Here is a 19,236-nt window from a genome sequence, read left to right on the forward strand (position 1 = left end):
TCCATGGTGGGATCTACCACAAGCAGCTGAGTAGCTGCCTTTGGGATGTGGTCTGCTTCCTGTATATAAGGAGAAGCCTTGGGAATGGTCTCTAGCTTATGGCATGCTTGGACCCTGCATGTAGCCATGTCTTCGTTGAGCAGCCTGCCACACTTTGCTGGCCTTGAGACTTACAATGGACTTGAATTAATGGCCTGCCGTGTGGTTTGGTAACATCGGGACTGTGCCTTTTTATTTGTCAACCTTGGGTTTTTCAGCCTCAGCAGCCAGCAGCTCTCTGAGTAAAGAAATACCTCTAGCTCCCGTGGCTGGGAGCAGGAGGCAGAGCTGGACTCCAAGGTTGAGGGGCTTTCACCCAGCCCCTAGAGCCTGGCACTTTGAAGTTGGACTTAAAGCCTCCTGAACTGTTCAGAGAATAAACTTCTGTTTGTTCAAGCATCCCATTTGTGATTATTCCTCTCAGAATATTAGGTAACCAGAACACTTGTTTCCACAATCGACACCAATGGAAGTAACAGTCAGGACATCAGACGACGTATTGCACTGAGCAAATCTGCTGCAAAAAAATTCTTTCAAGTGCCGAAGAACCAAGATGTCTCTATGAAGACTAAGGTGCACTTAACCCAAGCCATGGTATTTTCAGTTGCCTTTTATGCATGTGAGAGCTGGACAATGAACAAGGAAGACAGAAGAAGAGTTGATGCTTTTGAGTTGTGGTATTGGTGAAGAATACTGAAAGTACCATGGACTGCCAAAAGAACTAATAAATCTGTCCTGGACGAAGTGCCGTCAGAATGCTCCTTGGAAGTGAGAATGGCCAGACTTTGTCCCACTTACTTTGGTCATGTTGTCAGAAGGGACCATTCCTCGGAGAAGGATATCACGCTTGGTAAAGTGAACGGTCAGCAAAAAAAGGCCCTTACAAGATGGATGGACACAGTGGCTGCAATGATGGGCTCAGGTATAGCAAGGATTGTGAGGCTGGCACAGGACCAAGCGGTGTTTTATTCTGTTGTACACAGGGTTGCAATGAGTCAGAGCCAACTCGACGGCATCTAACAACAACAACAACATGTATAAAAAAAATGTGTGTGGTGGCACAGTGCGTAAGGCATTTGACTGGTAACCAAAAGGTTGGCGGTTCATACTCACCAGCCATTCCATGGAAGGAAGATGGGACAAGCTACTTCTGTAATGATTTAGCACCTTGGAAACCCATTGGAGGTTGCTATGAGTCTATATTTTATATATACAGTCTATATAAAATTATTATTTAATAAATACTGACGGGGAAAAAAGAGTTTGAAAATCACTATTCCATGGCACTGGGGTTTTTGTTTGTTTATCTATGAGGACACTCAGAGTCACAAAACTAGAACTAGAAATTGCAAGGCCTTCTAAAATATCTAAAAACCTTAAATAATAATTGTTATCTTAGATATTAATCTTTCTCAGACATTGATTTTCTATCCTTTTTTTCTGCCATTATTCAAACCATGTATTTAACTGTTAAAGTTGTATTTCCAGGAACTTCAGTGGGAAGTGGCACAGATGCCAAAAGCTAATATACCTACTTTCTTCTGGAATCATTAGTTCAGAACTTTGAGAGAAAGCACTTTTAAAGAGGGGAAAGGTGGCCAACTTTAATCTTTGTGCTGTGTGTTGAGAATTAATGCAGTGAGTTAGGAATTTTATATCTATTTTCTGGATGTGAGTACTGAAGTTCAGCGAGGCTAAGTTACTGGCCCATATTACCTAACTAGGATATAACCAAGAACAAATCTACTAACTCCCATTCCTAGCTGCATTTATTACTTCAATCATTTCCCTTAGAAAACTCCTATCCTATCTGGGAACTTTTATTCGACTCCCTGTGTCATTATCATCATTATTATTACAGTTATGAATACATATTTTAAAAAGCCTTTACATATGTATAATATTATATACAGTTTACAAAATAGTGTATCTTCTTTGATCTTCACAATAACCCTATGAGGTAAGTTGGATTGGGATTATGATATCTGTTTTTACAGATGAGAAGAGAGTGGTTCAGAAAGTTTGAATAACTATCTTATGGTCACAAAACTAGTAGGGATAAAGCCATTCCTGGAATCCAGGTCTTTCCACTAGGACATTGCTAGGTCTTTCCACTAGGACCTTTTCTTGGTGATAGAATGACATGATTTTAGAATACAGCATGCTCGTTTCTTTGGGTTTGGGGTGTTTTCTTTGCTGAAGCTTTTGGGACCCTGCTTTCTTTCCTGGAACTTATATGGAAGTACAAATGGTTTCTTTTTACAGAAAAATTTGCTCCCCGACCCTACCCCCCTTTTAAAAACAAAATTCACTTCTCTTCCAGATGCCAGAGTATATATGCATATTTGAACAGTCACCTGGATCTGATTAAGAAGGCTCAGCCTGTGGGTTTCCTCACTGTTGATTTACATGTTTGGCCAGATTTCCACGGCAACCGGTCTCCCTTAGCAGATCTGACACTAAAGGGCATGGTAAGTAAGTAACAGCCAGTCCTTGCAAGAAGGTGAGGGCAGGGCAAAGGGCTACAAAGTTTGGAGGAAGCAAAGTGAGGAGAAAGGAATAAAGGAAAGAACAAAACAGGCCAGAAACTCACAAGCTTCTTGCAGATAACTTGCTGTTGTGAAGGTTGGTGATGCTGCCTAGATGATCTGCTAGAATTTCTCATTGTTTCTGAGCCAACCTTGAGAGCACTAAAAGCAGTATTTCATATATTCAGCTGCTGCTGCTTCTTTTCTCATTGTGACTGAAGTTGTGAGCCCTGCTTCTGTAATTTTTGTATAATTTTTTATATTAGTTTGTAAAGTCATATTTTCCATCTCTGCCTCTAGACTGCCTGGTAAATAAGTTGTAAATAAAATCACCTGTGGTCTTCCTAAAAGAGCTCTGGTGGCGCAGTGCCTAAGGCATTTGAGTACCAACAGAAGGCTGGCAATTCAAACCCACCAGCCACCCCACAGAAGGAAGATGGGGCAATCTGCTCTGTAAAGAGTTACAACCTTGAAACCCAATGGGTGTTGCTATGAGTTGGAATCAACTGGACGGCAGCATGTTCGATTTTTTGTTTTGGGTTTATGGTCTTAGTAAGGAACATTGGTGGTACGATGGTTAAGTGCTCAGCTGCCCCATGGAAACAGATGTGCACAAACTGTTGGATGTAGTACAAGTTTGCTACAATTATAAAAAATCAAGTAAAGAAAAAAAAAGTGCTCAGCTGCTAACCCAAAAGTCAGCAGTTTGAACCCACAGCTGCTCTGTGGGAGAAAAGACCTGGCAACCTGTTCCCATAAAGATTACAGCCTATGAACCCCTATGGGGCAGTTTTTATCTCTCCTGAGCTCCTTTATTTTGGGTTTGTTTGTTGTTTTTTGTTTTTGTAGGGTTGCTATTATTCGGAGTCGACTTGATGGCACCCAACAACAATGATGTGGTCTTAGTAGGCATAGCTACACACTTGTCTAAATGTCAGTGTTGTTCAGGAGTCGAAGTGTACATTATAGGGATTTCAAATTAAACTTCTGTAAAAGTATACATGATGGGTAATATGTTGGAGGATGAATTCAGCTGTCAGTGACTGTCAGCGTGCCTTCCAGCAGTGAGATTCTGAGCCCTCCTGGAAAGGCCAGGATGAACTTGGTGGGGAAAATCACAGTTGCCTACACTGCAATATAACATGTTGGAGGGCACATGCAGTTGGCCACAAATAACATACTGCAATAGCAATATGTTGTTTTTGGTGGCACCAAGTTGGCACCTGACTCATGATGACCCCAAGCACAGTGAGATTAGACTAACCATTGTGATCCATAGAGTTTTCATTGTCTGATTGTCAGAAGTAGATCACCAGGTCTTTCATCCTAATCTGTCTGAGTCTGGAAGCTCCACTAAAACCTGTCCAGCAATCATAGTAACACAGAAACCTCCACTGAAAAATAGGTGGTGGCTTGGCATGAGGTGCATTGACCAGAATCACACCTGAGTCTCCCGCAGGGGAGGTCAGAATCCGTCCACTGATCCACAACTCCCCACAATAGCAGTATAAAAACCAAGAAACCAAACCCACTGCCATTGAGTCAATTCGGACTCATAGCGACCCCCATTGGGTTTCCATGGTAAATATTTACAGAAGTAGATTACCCTGTCTTCCTTCCATGGAGTGGCTGCTAGGTTTGAACTGCTAATCTTCTGGTTAGCAGTCAAATGTCTCAGGCACTGCGCCACAGTATAGCTACTAAGAAAGGATCAATCCTTCTTGAGGTTGGATAAAGCAGATTAAAGCTACAGAAGTAGAGCTAAGGTTCAGGTAAAAGGGGCCAGGAGAGGCCACAATTAAGAAAATGGTAAAGAAGTTAAGAAGTATAATGTGAGGTCAGTTAAGGTGGAGGGAGTTCAGGATGGAAGCTGTGAACAACACATGGTTTTTGCATGGCAGCTGTGTGACAGTGGAGTAGGCCTACTGGTTTCAAGAACTTTAAACCTGAAAGGACTATGGCTTATGATTATTTTTATTAAGCTTTTTAAAATCCCACGATGCCAACAGGAAGATCTGAACTTTATTTTCACTAACTAGTTGACATAATCAAGATTTGCTAATAAAAGGGAGTCATAGTGAGAAGAAAACAAAATTTGACATAGCAAAAGTTTTGTCTGTCTGGAGTCTATGAAGTGTGCCTATACCACACGTAATGAGCTTGGCCTCCTTACTTGGCCTGTGGAGGCAGAAGAGGAATGTCCTGAGAAGGCCATGTGGCAACAGGCTGCAGCTAGAAAACCACACTTTGAGGTATCCAAATTTCTGGAAGCAAACAGTTTATAAGGAGTGCATGTTTGAAATAAGCACAAAAGTAAGTGTCTTAATTAGAGACAAATTTAACTGAAGCCAACTACATAGACAATTAGACATTTAAAATGTTAAAGAAGCATGGCCAGTTCTTAAAATGACCCTAAAACGAGGCAGGGTTTCATAGTAGAATGATCACGTGCTCTGGAGTCATGCAGACCTGGAGTCCTTTCCTTGCCAACATCTATGAAGTACCCAGCTTCAACACCCAGCATCCTGTCAGACACAGTCAGGCACCATGCCTCATAGTGGCGTTTGTCTGCTTCTTATCACCAAAACTGACATCCAAAGACTTAAGAAGTGCCATCATTAAGGGTATTCCAATCACAAAAAACTCACTGCCATCGAGTCGATTCTGATTCATAGCGACCCTTCCTTGGGTTTCCGAGGTGGTATCTCTACGGAAGTAGATTGCCCAGTCTTCCTGCTAAGGAGTTACTGGTGGGTTTGAACCACCAACCTTCTGGTTAACAGTCAAATGTCTTAGGCACTACACCATAATAGCTCCCAAAGAATTGTGTCAGAAGTGGGGTATTCTAATAGAGGTGACCAAAGTGCAGACTAGAATTCCAAAGTAGTTGATGGAGTGCTTTAAATAATGCTTATCTCTGTAGAATAACTATATCCTCACTACAGGAAACTCCTTGCATGGGGCCAGTGTCTAATTGTATCTAAAAATCTTAGTATATTTGCTCTTAAAAAAAACAAATTGTATTGCTTTGTAAATAGACCTCATATATCACCTAATATTTCTCTGCCATGATTTCCTTTCATACTTTTCCTTAGATTAGGCTTGCATTGGAATAACTATTACACTAGACGTTCACATCGCAGAAGCAGCAGCAGAAGGTGACCCAGAAATGTAGCATAAGATAGAAGGCAATTGCTCATTGCCACCAAAATCCCGTTCCTTCAATCCAATATTACCAACCAAGAAAACAAACAAACAAACAAACTCATTGTCGTCCAGTCATTTCCAACTCATAGCAACCCCTCCTTGGGTTTCAAAAGTGGTATCTCTACGAAAGTAGATTGCCCAGTCTTCCTTCTGAGGAGTGGCTGGTGGATTTGAACCACCAGCCTTCTGGTTAGCAGTCAAATGCCTTAGGCATTATGCTACCAGAGTTATCTCCTTGAAATATTCCTGTCATCATGCTGCTTTCTTTTGCTAGAAAATGCCATGACTCCTATCTTTAGACTCACTTAATATTTTAATATTTATTGGATATTTATTATGTGACAAGCATTGTTGCTGACACAGTAAGATACAATAATTTCTACACTCATGGAGCATGCTGAAATGGGAAACATACATCACAACACAATGCATCACACTGCTGTTGAGTTGGATCCGACTCATAGTGACCCCTCCTTGGGTTTCCAAGGTGGTATTGCTACGGAAGTAGATTGCCCAATCTTCCTTCCAAGAAGTGGCTGATGGGTTTGAAACACAAGCTTTCTGGTTAGCAGTCAAATGCCTTAGGCGCTAAGCCACCATGTTAAGTTTAAAAAATGCATAGTCCTTGGAACTGTAAGGATAATCCCCATTGGACGACAACCACATCTTAACAATTTTTTTTTTTTTTTTTGGTCCTGAAACATTTCTCTAGGCACAAGTAAGTGCCTAAATGATAGTTAACACTGAAGAGGTCATTTCTTCTTGTTGTTGTTGTTAGGTGCCGTCAAGTCAGCTCCAACTCATGGCAACCCTATGTACAACAGAACGAAACACTGTCTGGTCCTGTATAAGTCTCACAATCCTTGCTATACCTGAGCCCATCGTTGCAGCCACTGTGTCAATCCATCTCATTGAGGGCCTTCCCCTGTTTTGCTGACCCTCCACTTTACCAAGCATGATCTCCTCCTCCTGGGAATGGTCCCTTCTGACAACAGAAGAGGTCATTTATTGCTTTAGAAAAAAATATATTTAGGAACAATTTACTAATACCAACTGAATTAGGTTGCTACTGACTCTTAGTATCCATTAATATCCAGGTAAATGAAGATAAGAAGCTCACATTTTATCATAATATGATTACTTCCATCATTCATCAATGAATTAATGAATTATTCCAACAATTGCAGGCCATGTTCTAGATGGTAGAGGATATAAGAGTAACTAGACACAATCCAGATCTCAAGAAGAGTATTGTCTTTGAGAGACAGAATATGTCAACAGGCAATGGGAATATGGGATAAAGCTCCAGGTGCCACTCACTGTCCGGTATTCTCTAGATGCAAGAAAGATGATTGCCTAACCTGGCCTCAGAGATCAGGAAAAGCCTCATATAGGAGGTGACATTGACACTGAGTGAAGCAAAGATGAGTTTGGAGTCAAGAAAATAGAAGGTGTGCAGTGTTCTGGAGGGGAGAGAGAGCATAGCATGTGTATGGCTACAGTTTTGCTAGGATGCTAAACAGGTTGCAGTAGAGCTTCCAGATTCAGACTAGGAAGAAAGGCCTGGTAGTCTACTTCCAAAAAAATATCAGAAAATGAAAATTGAATCACAACAGTTCAATCCAGTTGTACATGGTGTCACCATGAGTCAGGGGCCAACTTGCTGGTAACTAGCAACAACAAGCTCTGGGAATGAGCATGTAGCTGTAGACCTGAAGAGGTAAATCCAAGTAATGGAGAGTGGAGCTAAGAGTAAATCATATGTACTGTATGCTGGGAAATACTGGACATGTATAGTTCTTTAATGAGAATGAATAAAAATAATAATCAAGTGAGCCCCATAGGGAAAAAAAAATGCATACAGAGAAAAAGAAATACCATTTTGAGCACTTAGAGAAATGCCTCTAAAAAGATGATTTAAAACTGAAACCAGAAGAAAATATTAGAGAGCTTCTTGGCATATTCAATGGGATATACACATCTCTGTGAAACAGGGCAGAAACTTATTAGGGAAGAATGAATTAAGGTGAAATAAAAAAGTAGAATGAGGAAAAAAAGGAAATACCACAAGTTAATAAAAAATACAACAACAATTATAACTGCATTGGAGGCAATAAAGAACATAATATTCACTGGAAAAAAAAAAAAGATCAGGCTGTCCTCACCAGAACCAAACTCACTGCCATCAAGTCAATTCAACTCACAGTGACCCCTCCTTGGGTTTCCGAGGAGGTACCTCTATGGAAGTAGATTGCCCAATCTTCCTTCCAAGGAGTGGCTGTTGGGTTTGAACTTCCAGCCTTCTGGTTAGCAGCCAAATGCCTTAGGCACTATGCCACCAGAGCTCCTCAAGTTATCCTAAGAAATAGAATATATTTTAAATTTATCCTATTAGGAAAATATTTTGAGGATAGAAGGTATGCCTTACTTACTTTTTTTTTAATGATCAATAGTCCTTAAGTCAGAAACTGGTACCAAATAATTGGCTTAGTCAAGCAATTATTCAAATCTTCATTTGAGGAACAAAAATGATTTGTCCAGAGTCATATTAAGAAGTGACAGCTTAAATAAAAACATGAAACTGGGTATTTGAGATATATATCTCCATGAAGCTGCCTGAATACTTAACTCTTGACTTTGCAAGATGCACTGAGGACTATAAAAGAAGGGGATCCCAACAGATTTGTCATATGTGGCTTAATATTGACCTGTGCTCCTCAGCCTAGTCTTTCCTCCTCTGTTTTCCTTCTGGCTACCAACCTTGTCACTCATCCTACTAAGTTTATCCTTATCCTGGGCTTTGGATTTAAGCTCTTCTCAGTAATTTTTCTGTTTTCCTCACACCCAGGGCTGACCTGACTCTAAACCCTTCCACATTATGTGCCTACCCTCATAAGCAGGAACAGGACATAACCCTAGGATTGTTCCATTGCACTTGATGGAATCATTTTCCTTTTCGTTCTGATAACAGTTTTCTCCCTGCCATGTTTTTTCTTTGGTGATGCAATATCACCCTGAAGCATTGGCCTAAAAAGAAAGAGGTGGTAGAGGTTTAGAGGGTGATGACTTCATAGTATGCCTGGACCAAGTAATCACACGTGTAAATATTTCTCCTTTCTACTTGATAAATGAGGCTCAGAGAGGTGAGGGCTACACATAAGCTTATTTTAAAAGAAGTTTGGGTAATAGAAATCAGTATCAAAATATTTAAAACTGGTCATTCTAAGTTCTTTAAACAGAAGAAAACAAAACAACACTGGCTGCCTTTAAAGTAAAGAAACAAGATATGGTCACACATAGAGACAGATAAAGCTACATAACTACTCTCAGGAAGGGTTGCAGGTTTTAGGTATGTGGTGTTGTTTTATTTTTAATAGTAGGTTGGATGGCTTCTACTGTTTTGAGGAAATAAAAAGAGCCCAGGTTTTGAAGTTAGACCTGTATTTGCATCCAAACATGAAAATGTACCAGTTGTGTGACCTTTGGTTGGTTGGTTGTGTGAGCATCAACCTGCCCATCAGGAAGAAGAAATCAAAGCCAAAAACCAAACTAGCTGCCATCAAGTTGATTCCAAATCATAGTGATCCCCACTGAGTTTCCAAGGTGGTAAATCTTTAGTCATAGACTACTCCATCTTCCTTCTGCGGAGTAGCTGCTCAAATGCCTTAGGCACTGTGCCATCAGAGCTCCTTAGTAAGCAGGAACAATGCAGCCTTATTTGCAGAGTTGCTGTCAGACAAAATAGGGGATGCTGACCCAGTGACTGGCACATAGTAGATAGACAAAAACAAATGCTTTTGAATATGTAGCTCCTGATTGATGGCCCTTACTTACATGTTTACCAAATGGCCAGCAGGGCTCAAAGTATGTCACTTTGAACCCTGAGGTGCCAGCACTGGACATTCACCTTAAACTTACCATCCATTTAGGTCATCAGTTGTTGTTGTTGTGAGGTGTTGTCAAGTCAGTTCTGACTCACAGTGACCCTTTGTACAACAAACCAAAACACTGCCTAATCCTGCACCATCCTCACATGCGCTGCTATGTTTGAGCCCATTGTTATAGCTACTGTGTCAATCTATCTTATGGAGGCCTTCCTCTTTTTCACTGAGCCTCTACTTTACCAAATATGATGTCCTTCTCCAGGGACTGGTTCCTCCTGATCACATGTCCAAAGTACATGAGACGAAGTCTTGCCATCCTTTCTTCCAAGGAACATTATGGTTATACTTCTTCCAAGACAGATTTGTTTATTCTTCTAGTTGTTGTTGTTGTTGTTGTTATTTGCCGTAGTCCATGGTATATTCAGTATTCCTTGCCAACACCAGAACTCAAATGCATCAATTCTTCTGTGGTCTTCCTTATTCATTGTGAGTTTTTCCATGCACATGAGGTGATTAAAAATACCATGGTTTGAGTCAGGTGCACCCTAGTACTAGTCATCTTTGCTTTTGAACCTTTTGAGAGATAGATCTTTTGCAGCAGATTTGCCCAATGCAATATGTCATTTGACTTCTTGACTGCTGCTTCCATGGATGTTGATTATAGATACAAGTAAAATGAAACCCTTGGCAAACTTCAAACATTTCTCCTTTAATCATGATGTTGCTCATTGGTCCAGTTTTTAGAATTTTTGTTTTCTTTATCTTCAGATGTAATCCATACTAAAGGCTGTAGTTTTTTGTATTTACCATTAAGTGCTTCAAATCCTCTTCACTTTCAGCAAGCAAGGTTGTGTCATCTGCATATCACAGGCTGTTAATGAGTCTTCCTCCAATCCTGATGCCACATTCTTCTTCTTATAGTCCAGCATACAAACTGAATAAGTATGGTGAAAGGATACATCCCTTACACACACACATTTCCCAATTTTAAACCACTCTGTATCCCTTTGTTCTCTTTGAATGTCTGGCACTTCATCTATGTACAAGTTCCCCATGAGCACAATTTAGTGTTCTGAAATTACCATTCTTTGCAATGTTATCCATAATTTGTTATGATCTACACAGTTAATGCCTTTGTATAGCCCATAAACACAAGTTAATATCTTTCTGGAATTCTCTACTTTTAGCCAAGATCCATCTGACATTAACAATGATACCCCTTGTTCTACATCTTCTTCCGAATAAGGTTTAAATTTCTGGCAGTTCCCTGTTGATGAGCTAGTGCAACCATTATTGAACTATATTCAGCAAAATTTTACTTGTGTGTGGTACTAATGGTATCATGCAGTAATTTCCACATTCTGTTGGATCACCTTTCTTTGGATTGGGCACAAATATGGATCTCTTCCAATCGATTAACCAAGTAGCTGTCTTCCAAATTTCTTGGCACAGAAGAATAAATACTACTAGCATTGCATCTCTGTGTTAAAACATTTCAATTGGTATTCCATCAATTCTTGGGGCCTTGTTATTTGCTAATGCCTTGGACTTCTTCCTTGAATACCATTGGTTCTTGATCATACGCTACCTCCTGAAATAGTTGAATATCAACTAATCCTTTTTGGTTCAGTGATTCTGTGTGTTCCTTCTATCTTCCCTTGATGCTTCCTGTATCGTACAATATCTTAGCCATAGGATCCTTCAATATTGCAACTAAACGCTTGAATCTTTTCTTCAATTCTTTCAGCTTGAGAAACGCTGAGCATGCCTTCCTTTTTTGGTTTTGCAACTCCAGATCTTTGCACATTTCATTAACAATTCTTTCTTTGACTTCTTGTGCCGACCTTTGAAATCTCTGTTCAGTTCTTTTACCTCATTATTTCTTCCATTCTCTTTAGCAACTTTATGTTCAAAAGCAAGTTTCAGAGTCCCTTCTGATACCTAGTTTCATCTTTTCTTCCTTTCATGTCTTTTTATTGACCTTTTGCTTCCTTTGTATATGATGTCCCTGATGTCATACCACAACTCATCTGGTCTTCAGTCATTAGTGTTCGGTGCATCAAATTTCTTCTTCAGATGGTCTCTAAATTCGTGTGGAATACATTCAAAGTTGCACTTTAGCTCTTGTCGACTTGTTTGATTTTCTTCAGCTTCAACTTGAACTTGCATATGAGTAATTGATGGTTTGTTCTGTTGTTGGCCCCTGGCCTTGTTCTGACTGATGATATTGAGTTTCTCCATTGCCTCTTTCCACAGATATAGTTGATTTGATTCCTATCTATTCCATCTGACGAAGTGCACATGTATAGTTACCATTTATGTTATTTATCTAAGATATTTCCAATGAATAAGTTGTTGGTCTTACAAAATTGTATCATGCTATCTCTGACATCTTTTCTATCACCAAGGCCATATTTCCCAACTACCAATCCTTCTTCTTTGTTTCCAACTTTTGCATTCCAATCACTAGAAATTATCAAGGCATGTGAATTGCATGTTTGATCAATTTTAGGCTACAGAAGTTAGTAAACATCCTCAGTTGCTTCATCTTTGTCATTAGTGGTTAGTGTGTAAATCTGAATAATAATCATATTAACTGATCTTCCTTGTAGGCTTACGGGTATTATCACTGACAGTGTTATGCTTCAGGAGAGATCTTTTTGATCAAGAATGAGACATCATTCCTTTTCAAGTTGTTACTCCCAGCATATAAAACCATAAGATTTTCTGATTCAAAATGGCCAGTACCAGTCCATTTCAGCTCACTAATGCCCAGGATATCTATCTTTAAGCATTCTACTTCATTTGTGACAACTTCAAATTTTCCTAGATTTGTACTTTGTACATTCCATGTTCCAATTATTAGTGGATGTTTGCAGCTATTTCTTCTCATTTTTAATCACTGGCCATGAATAACAGCTAGTTGGTGCCTCACAGAAAGTAGATTTCCTAGACGTCTAGAGACTAGTCTTTTCTGGTTTTATGTTTATTTAAGGCCTTAGACTTCAATATTCTCATTAATTAAGCAGGAAAGTCAAATTTGGTGCACCTTACAAACTAGCTAGTCTTACAGGAATTTGGAAAGACCTTTTGCCTCCTTGTATCTATTTCCAGTTTCTACTTGCAAATTGATATGGCTTCTTTGTTTTATTTTGCTTTTTTTCCTCTGAAACATTCACTCACATAAGTAAAGTACTTGGAGACCTGTCAGGCCATGAAAACATACCACATTCACCGTTGGTTGAAACGTGCTTTCTGTGCTTTATTTTGTAAGAACAGCAGTCCCCAGAAGGGAAAGCTATTTTCTCCTTCTTTGAAGAGCTGTTATTTCTAACATCAGGCCATATGCTGCTCAAACTGCTGGAGAGGTTGAGTGCTGCTACAAAGGTTCTTCAAAGCAAGTGCAGAGTGAGTGTGCATGTGGAAAACTGGGAGAGAGTTGGGAAAGTCGTATTAGGAGTTTTTAACCAGCTTCCAGAGGACCAAATCCCAACCAGAGATGGGCAACACTAAACAGATTCAGAGGTGCATGTGCATGGAATCAGCCCCTCAGATGAGTATTTGCAAGAACTCAACAGAGGCCAGAAGTTGGATCCCTGTGGCTTCCTCTGACAAGGCAAATGGATGATGGAGCTGAAAGTTCATGAGCTAATTGAAGCAGTTTTTGCCTGATAAATTCATAAGCTTTTGAAACACACAGCCTCTCTGACATGAGTTTGTTGATGCTTTTGTTATTTAATGCTGTTTTATTCAGCCATTTTCTACCTATTGTTTTTGGCCATGAAGAAGTGAATCCTATAACAAAACTTCATTTAACCCTTTGCCTGATCAGGTTTTTCCTTAATGAAATGACTAATTTACCAGCTTGTATGGTGAGTAATACTAGCTACCATTCTTTAAGGGACCATGATGTGCCAGGCAACATACTAAATGCTTCATAAGCATCATCGCTAACTTTTACACTATCCTCCAAGGTATTGTTATTGCCCCCACTTAAAAGACAGAGAAAACAAGATTCATAGACCTTAAGTAATTTACCCAGAGGTAAAAGTAGCAGTGGGATTACAACCCTGTCAGTTCAAACCTAGGTCACTGACTTTCTTTGAGGAAAAAAGTAACCTAGATCTTTTCTCACTCCTTCAGTTCTGTTTCTAACATGCCTGCCATTATATCTCTCATTTTATTGACTTTCAATTTCTATCACAAAACCAGACTTTTCTTTCTTAGTGCTTTTAGTCTTTCCTTTATATACCAAACAACAAGTGAAACCTGGCAGGTAGACTGTGGAAAGAAGTCCACAATGGTAAAAAGATGATGAGACAAATTTACATAGAAATCTGTTTGGAAGACCCAAGAAGTAAACAGCGGGAAGTAATAGACGAAAGGACCAACAATGGGATCTCTGATGGCAAACAGACCCAAGATAAGGTTATTGCTGTTGTTAGGTGCCGTTGAGTCATCTACAACTCATAGCGATCCAATGTAAAGCTGAATGAAACACTGCCCAGTCCTGTGCCAGCTCCATGATCCCTGCTGTACCTGAGCCCATCATTTCAGCCACTGTGTCAATCCACCTTGTTGAGGGCCTTTCCCTTTTTTGTTGACCCTCCACTTTACCAAGCACGATATCCTTCTCTAAGGAATTGTCCCTTCTTATAACATGAGCAAAGTAGGTGAGACGAAGTCTGGTCATTCTCTCCAAGGAGCATTCTGGCTGCACTTCTTCCAGAACAGATTTCTTAGTCCTTTTAGCAGTCCATAGTACTTTCAACATTCTTCACCAGCACCACAACTGAAAAGCATCAACACTTCTTCAGTCTTCCTTATTCATTGTCCAGCTCTCACATGCATATGAAGCGATTGAAAATACCATGGCTTGTGTCAGGTGCACCTTTGTCTTCAAGGAAATATCTTTGCTCTTCAGCACTTGAAAGAGGTCCTTCGCAGCCAGTTTGCCCAGTGAAATACTTTGTCCGATATCTTGACTACTGCTTTCACTGGTGGTGATTGTAGAACCAAGTAATATGAAGTCTTTGACAACTTCATTCTTTTCTCTGTTTATCATGATGCTACTTATTGGTCCAGTTGTGAGGATTTTTGTTTTGTTTATATTGAGGTGTAATCCAAAATGCAGACTATAGTCTTCAATCTTCATCAATAAGTGTTTCAAGTTATCCTCACTTTCAAAAAGCAAAGTTGTGTCATCAGCATATCACAGGTTGTTAATGAGCCTTCCTCCAATCTTGATGCCACATTGTTCTTCATATACTTCAGCTTCTCGGATTATTTGCTTAGCATACAGATTGAATAAGTATGGCCAAAGGATACAACCCTGACATACTCCCTTCTTGATTTTAAACCATGCAGTGTCCTCGTTCTGTTTGAACAACAACCTCGTGGTCTATGTACAGGTTCCTAATGAGTACAATTAAGTATTCTGGAATTCCCATTCTTCTCAATGTTATCTATAATTTGTTATGATCCACATAATCGAATGCTTTTGCATAGTCAATAAAACACAACTAAACATCCTTCTGGTTTTCTTTACCAAGATCTATCTGACATCAGCAATGATATCTCTCATTCCACGTCCTCTTCTGAATCCAGCTTGCATTTCTGGAAGCTCTCTGTCAATATACTGCTGCAATTGTTTTTGAATTATTTTCATTAAGATTTTACTTGCATGTGATATTAATGATATTGTTCGATAATTTCCACATTCTGTGGGATCACCTTTCTTTGGAATGGGTACAAATATGGATCTCTTCCAGTTAGTTGGTCAGGTAGCTGTCCTCCAAATCTCTTGGCATAGCCCAGTAAGTGCTTCCAGCACAGCATCCATTTGTTGAAAGATCTGAATGGGTATTCCGTCAGGTCCTGGAGCCTTGTTTTTTGCCACTTCCCTCAGTGCAGCTTCAATTTCTTCCTTCAATATTATTGGTCCTTGATCATATGACACCTCCTGAAATGGATGAACATCAACCAATTCTTTCTGATACAGTGACTCTCTGTATTTCTTCCATCTTCTTTTGATGTTTCCTGCCTCATTCAATATTTTGCCCATAGAATCTTTCAATATTGCAACTCGAGGCTTAAATTTTTTATTTAGTTCTTTCAGCTTAAGAAATGCTGAGTGTGCTTTTCCCTTTTGGTTTTCTAACTCCAGGTCCTTGCACATTTCATTATAATAATTGACTTTGTCTTCTCAAGCTACTCTTTGAAACCTTCTGTTCAGCTCTTTTATCTTGTCATTTCTTCCATTTGCTTTAGCTACTCTTTGCTCAAGGGCAAGTTTCAGAGTCTCTTCTGACATCCATCTTGGTCTTTTCTTCCTCTCTTATCTTTTTAATGACCTTTTGCTTTCTTTGTGGATGATGTTCTTGATGCCATCCCACAATTCTTCTGGTTTTTGGTCATTTGTGTTCAATGCATCAAATCTATTCTTTAGATGGTCTCTAAATTCAGGAGGGATATAGTCAAGGTCATATCTTGGCTCTCATGGACTTGTTTTAATTGTCTTCAACTTCAAGTTGAACTTGCATATGAGCATTTGGTGGTCTGTTCCACAATTAGCTCCTGGCCTGGTTTTGGATGAAGATATTGAGCTTTTCCATCGCCTCTTGCCACAGATGTAGTCAGTCTGATTCCTGTGTACTCCATCTGGTGAAGTCCACATGTATAGCCATCATTTGTATGGTTGAAAAAAGGTATTTGCAATGAATAAGTTGTTGGTCTTGAAAAATTCTATCATGCAATATCTAGCATTATTTCTATTCACCAAGGCCAAATTTTCCAACTACTGGTAATTTCTTTGTTTCCAACTTTTGCATTCCAATCACCAGTGATAATCAGCACATCTTGATTGCATGTTTGGTCAATTTCAGACTGTAGAAGTTGGTAAAAATCTTCAATTTTCTTGTGCTTGGCTTTGCTTGTGTATAAATTTGAATAATAGTGGTATTAATTGGCCTTCCTTGTAGGTGTATGGATATTTTCCTATCACTAACAGCATTGTACTTCAGGATAGATCATGAAACATTATTTCTGACAATGAATGCCATGACATTCCTCTTCAACTTGTCATTCCCAGCATAGTAGATCACATAGTTGTCTGATTCAAAATGGCTAAAAACGGTCCATTTCAGCTCACTAATGCCTAGGATATCAATCTTTACACATTCCATTTCATTTTTGACAACTTCAAATTTTCCTAGATTCATTACTTTGTACATTCCATGTTCGATTATTAATGGATGTTTGAGGCTGTTTCTTCTCATTTTTGAGTTGTGCCACATCTGCCAAATGGAGGTCCTGAAAGCTTTACTTTATCCATATCATTAAGGTCAGTTCTACTCTGAGGAGGCAGCTCTTTCCCAATGGTATTTTGAGTGCCTTCCAAGCTGAGGGACTCATCTTCCGGCACTGTATCAGATAATGTTTCAGGACTATTCATAAAATTGTCCAGTAATACATCAGACAGTGTTTCACTGCTATTCATAAGGTTTTCACTGGCCAATTCTTTGAGAGGTGGATGGCCTCTTCTTTCTTCCAAATCTGTCTCAATCTGGAAGCTCTGCTGAAACCCATCTACCATGGGCAACTCTTTTGGCATTTGCAACACCAGTGGCACAGCCTCTGGCCTCACAGCAACACACAAGCCACCAAAGTATGACAAACTGACAGACAAGTTCATCTCCCTTAGTTTTTCCAAAACCACTCTACCCACTTCCTGGCCTTCCCCCTACCTGTTCCAGCTATCTGCCTTGGCTTCCCTCTTCCTTCTGCCAGGGGTGGGGGCTCTCTCTCCTCCCCTTACCATTATCCTGCCATCCATTCTTTTTCCCCACTTCCTCCTGCCTGGGTGGACACAGCAATTAGGGTCCAAGGAAGTTGTACAGCTTTGAGATACTGATCACGAGAATATCAAAACACTTATACTTAGAGTATCAGAAGAAGAGCAGGAAACAGAAGAGGTGCGAAGTACCTGGTGGATTTGGAAGTGACCAAGGGGACTGGTGTGTAGTATAGAAATCAACACTAGAATAGGATTGAATGAGGGAGCATGCCAGTCCATCATCTAGTCACAGTGTGTGTTTTAGTTTTCTATTGCTACTGTTGGCATAGTGCCTAAGGCATTTTACTACTAACCGGAAGACTGGTGGTTCAAACCCACTACCCCCTCTTCAGAAGGAAGACTGGGCAATCTACTTACTTAGAGATAATGGCCTTGGAAACCCAAGGAGGGGTCTCTGTGAGTTGGAATCAACTTGATAGCAGTGAGAGTTGAGTGATTGATACTGTAATAAATTATTGTACATTTGTTGTTGTTAGTTGCCAGTGAATCATCTCTGACTCATTTTCTCATGTATAACAGGAGGAAAAGTTGCTTGGTCCTAGGCCACCTTCATAATGGTTGGTATATTTGAGCCCACTGTTGTGGCTATTCTGTCAGTCCATCTCACGGAGGGGTTCCCTCATTTTTGTTGACCTTCTACTTTACCAAACAGGTGTCCTTTTCTAGCAATTGTTCTTTCCTTTTCTGATGACTTATCCAAAGTAAGAGAGCCAGAGTTTTACCATCTTCACTTCTGAGGAGCATTCTAAGGAGCAAGCCAGACTATCATACACTTAGCTGCTTAAAACTTAGCTTTATCTCATGGTTCTGTGGGTCAGAAGTCCAGGTTGGCTCAGCTGGTTTCTCTGCTTCATGCTTCACAAGGCCAAAATCAAGGGCTGTTACTGGGAGGCTCTGGGAAAAATCTGCCTCCAATGTCACTCAAGTTGTTTACTGTTACAGTTCCATGCACTTGGTGGACTGAGGTCTGTGTTTCGTTGATGGTTGTCACACAGGAACTTCATCAGCTGCAAGAGCCACCCACATTCCTTGGCTCATAGCTCTCTTCCTGTACCTTCAATGCCAGCAATAGTGGAGTTGGTCAAGTCCTTCTCATGCTTCAACTCTCTCTGACTTTCTCTTTTGCTGCCTCTCTCTGACTGACTCTTCTGCCTTCCTCTTCTGCTTGTAAGGGCTCAGGTGATTACCTTGGACCCATGTAAGTAATCCAGGAGAAATTCTCTATTTTAAGATCAGCTTATTAGGCATTTGAATCCATCTGCAGAGTCTCTTTAGGTCAGTACCATGTTAGTGTTTGAATAAACAAGGAATAGGAATCCTGTGAGTACATCTTTAGAATTCTTCCTACCATATTATGTTAGCATATTCGCCTCCATTTCCCAAATCTGGGTAGGTTTTTGGCAATGGTAAGTGTCCACCTGGATTTCTAACACTTACTGAAACCTCTAAATATTTTTGGTAGTGTCCTCTACCTTTCTCTTCCACATTGCTGATTACCTCAGACCTGTCCTTTAAACTCTCTCTTGGGCCAACTATTTTCCCATAAGCCTTTCTCTGATGTTCCTCATTGTTTTGCTGTCTATCCATCAGCTCCACCTTCATTATTGACTGAGCAGACAGAGCATTTTTGCTGCTCTACTGTTTTCTGAAAAGCTTTCAACAAATTCTCCTGAGCCTTAGATACCCTAGTAAAGCTCTGATGACCCTTGAAAATCCCAAGACA

General features: G+C 40.0%; 1 protein-coding gene across 1 annotated transcript in view; it reads left to right on the forward strand.

Moving 5' to 3' along the window:
- The window catches only part of FGGY (FGGY carbohydrate kinase domain containing), a 694,306-nt gene that overhangs the window by 535,474 nt on the left and 139,596 nt on the right, over positions 1-19,236 (forward strand). Inside the window, 1 exon segment of the mRNA XM_007947412.2 lies at positions 2,363-2,510. Coding sequence (XP_007945603.1) covers positions 2,363-2,510 — 148 coding nt within the window.

Source organism: Orycteropus afer, unplaced genomic scaffold, assembly GCF_000298275.1.
Source record: "Orycteropus afer afer isolate SDZICR_OR568_19922 unplaced genomic scaffold, OryAfe1.0 scaffold00183, whole genome shotgun sequence".
NCBI classification, from domain to species: domain Eukaryota; kingdom Metazoa; phylum Chordata; class Mammalia; order Tubulidentata; family Orycteropodidae; genus Orycteropus; species Orycteropus afer.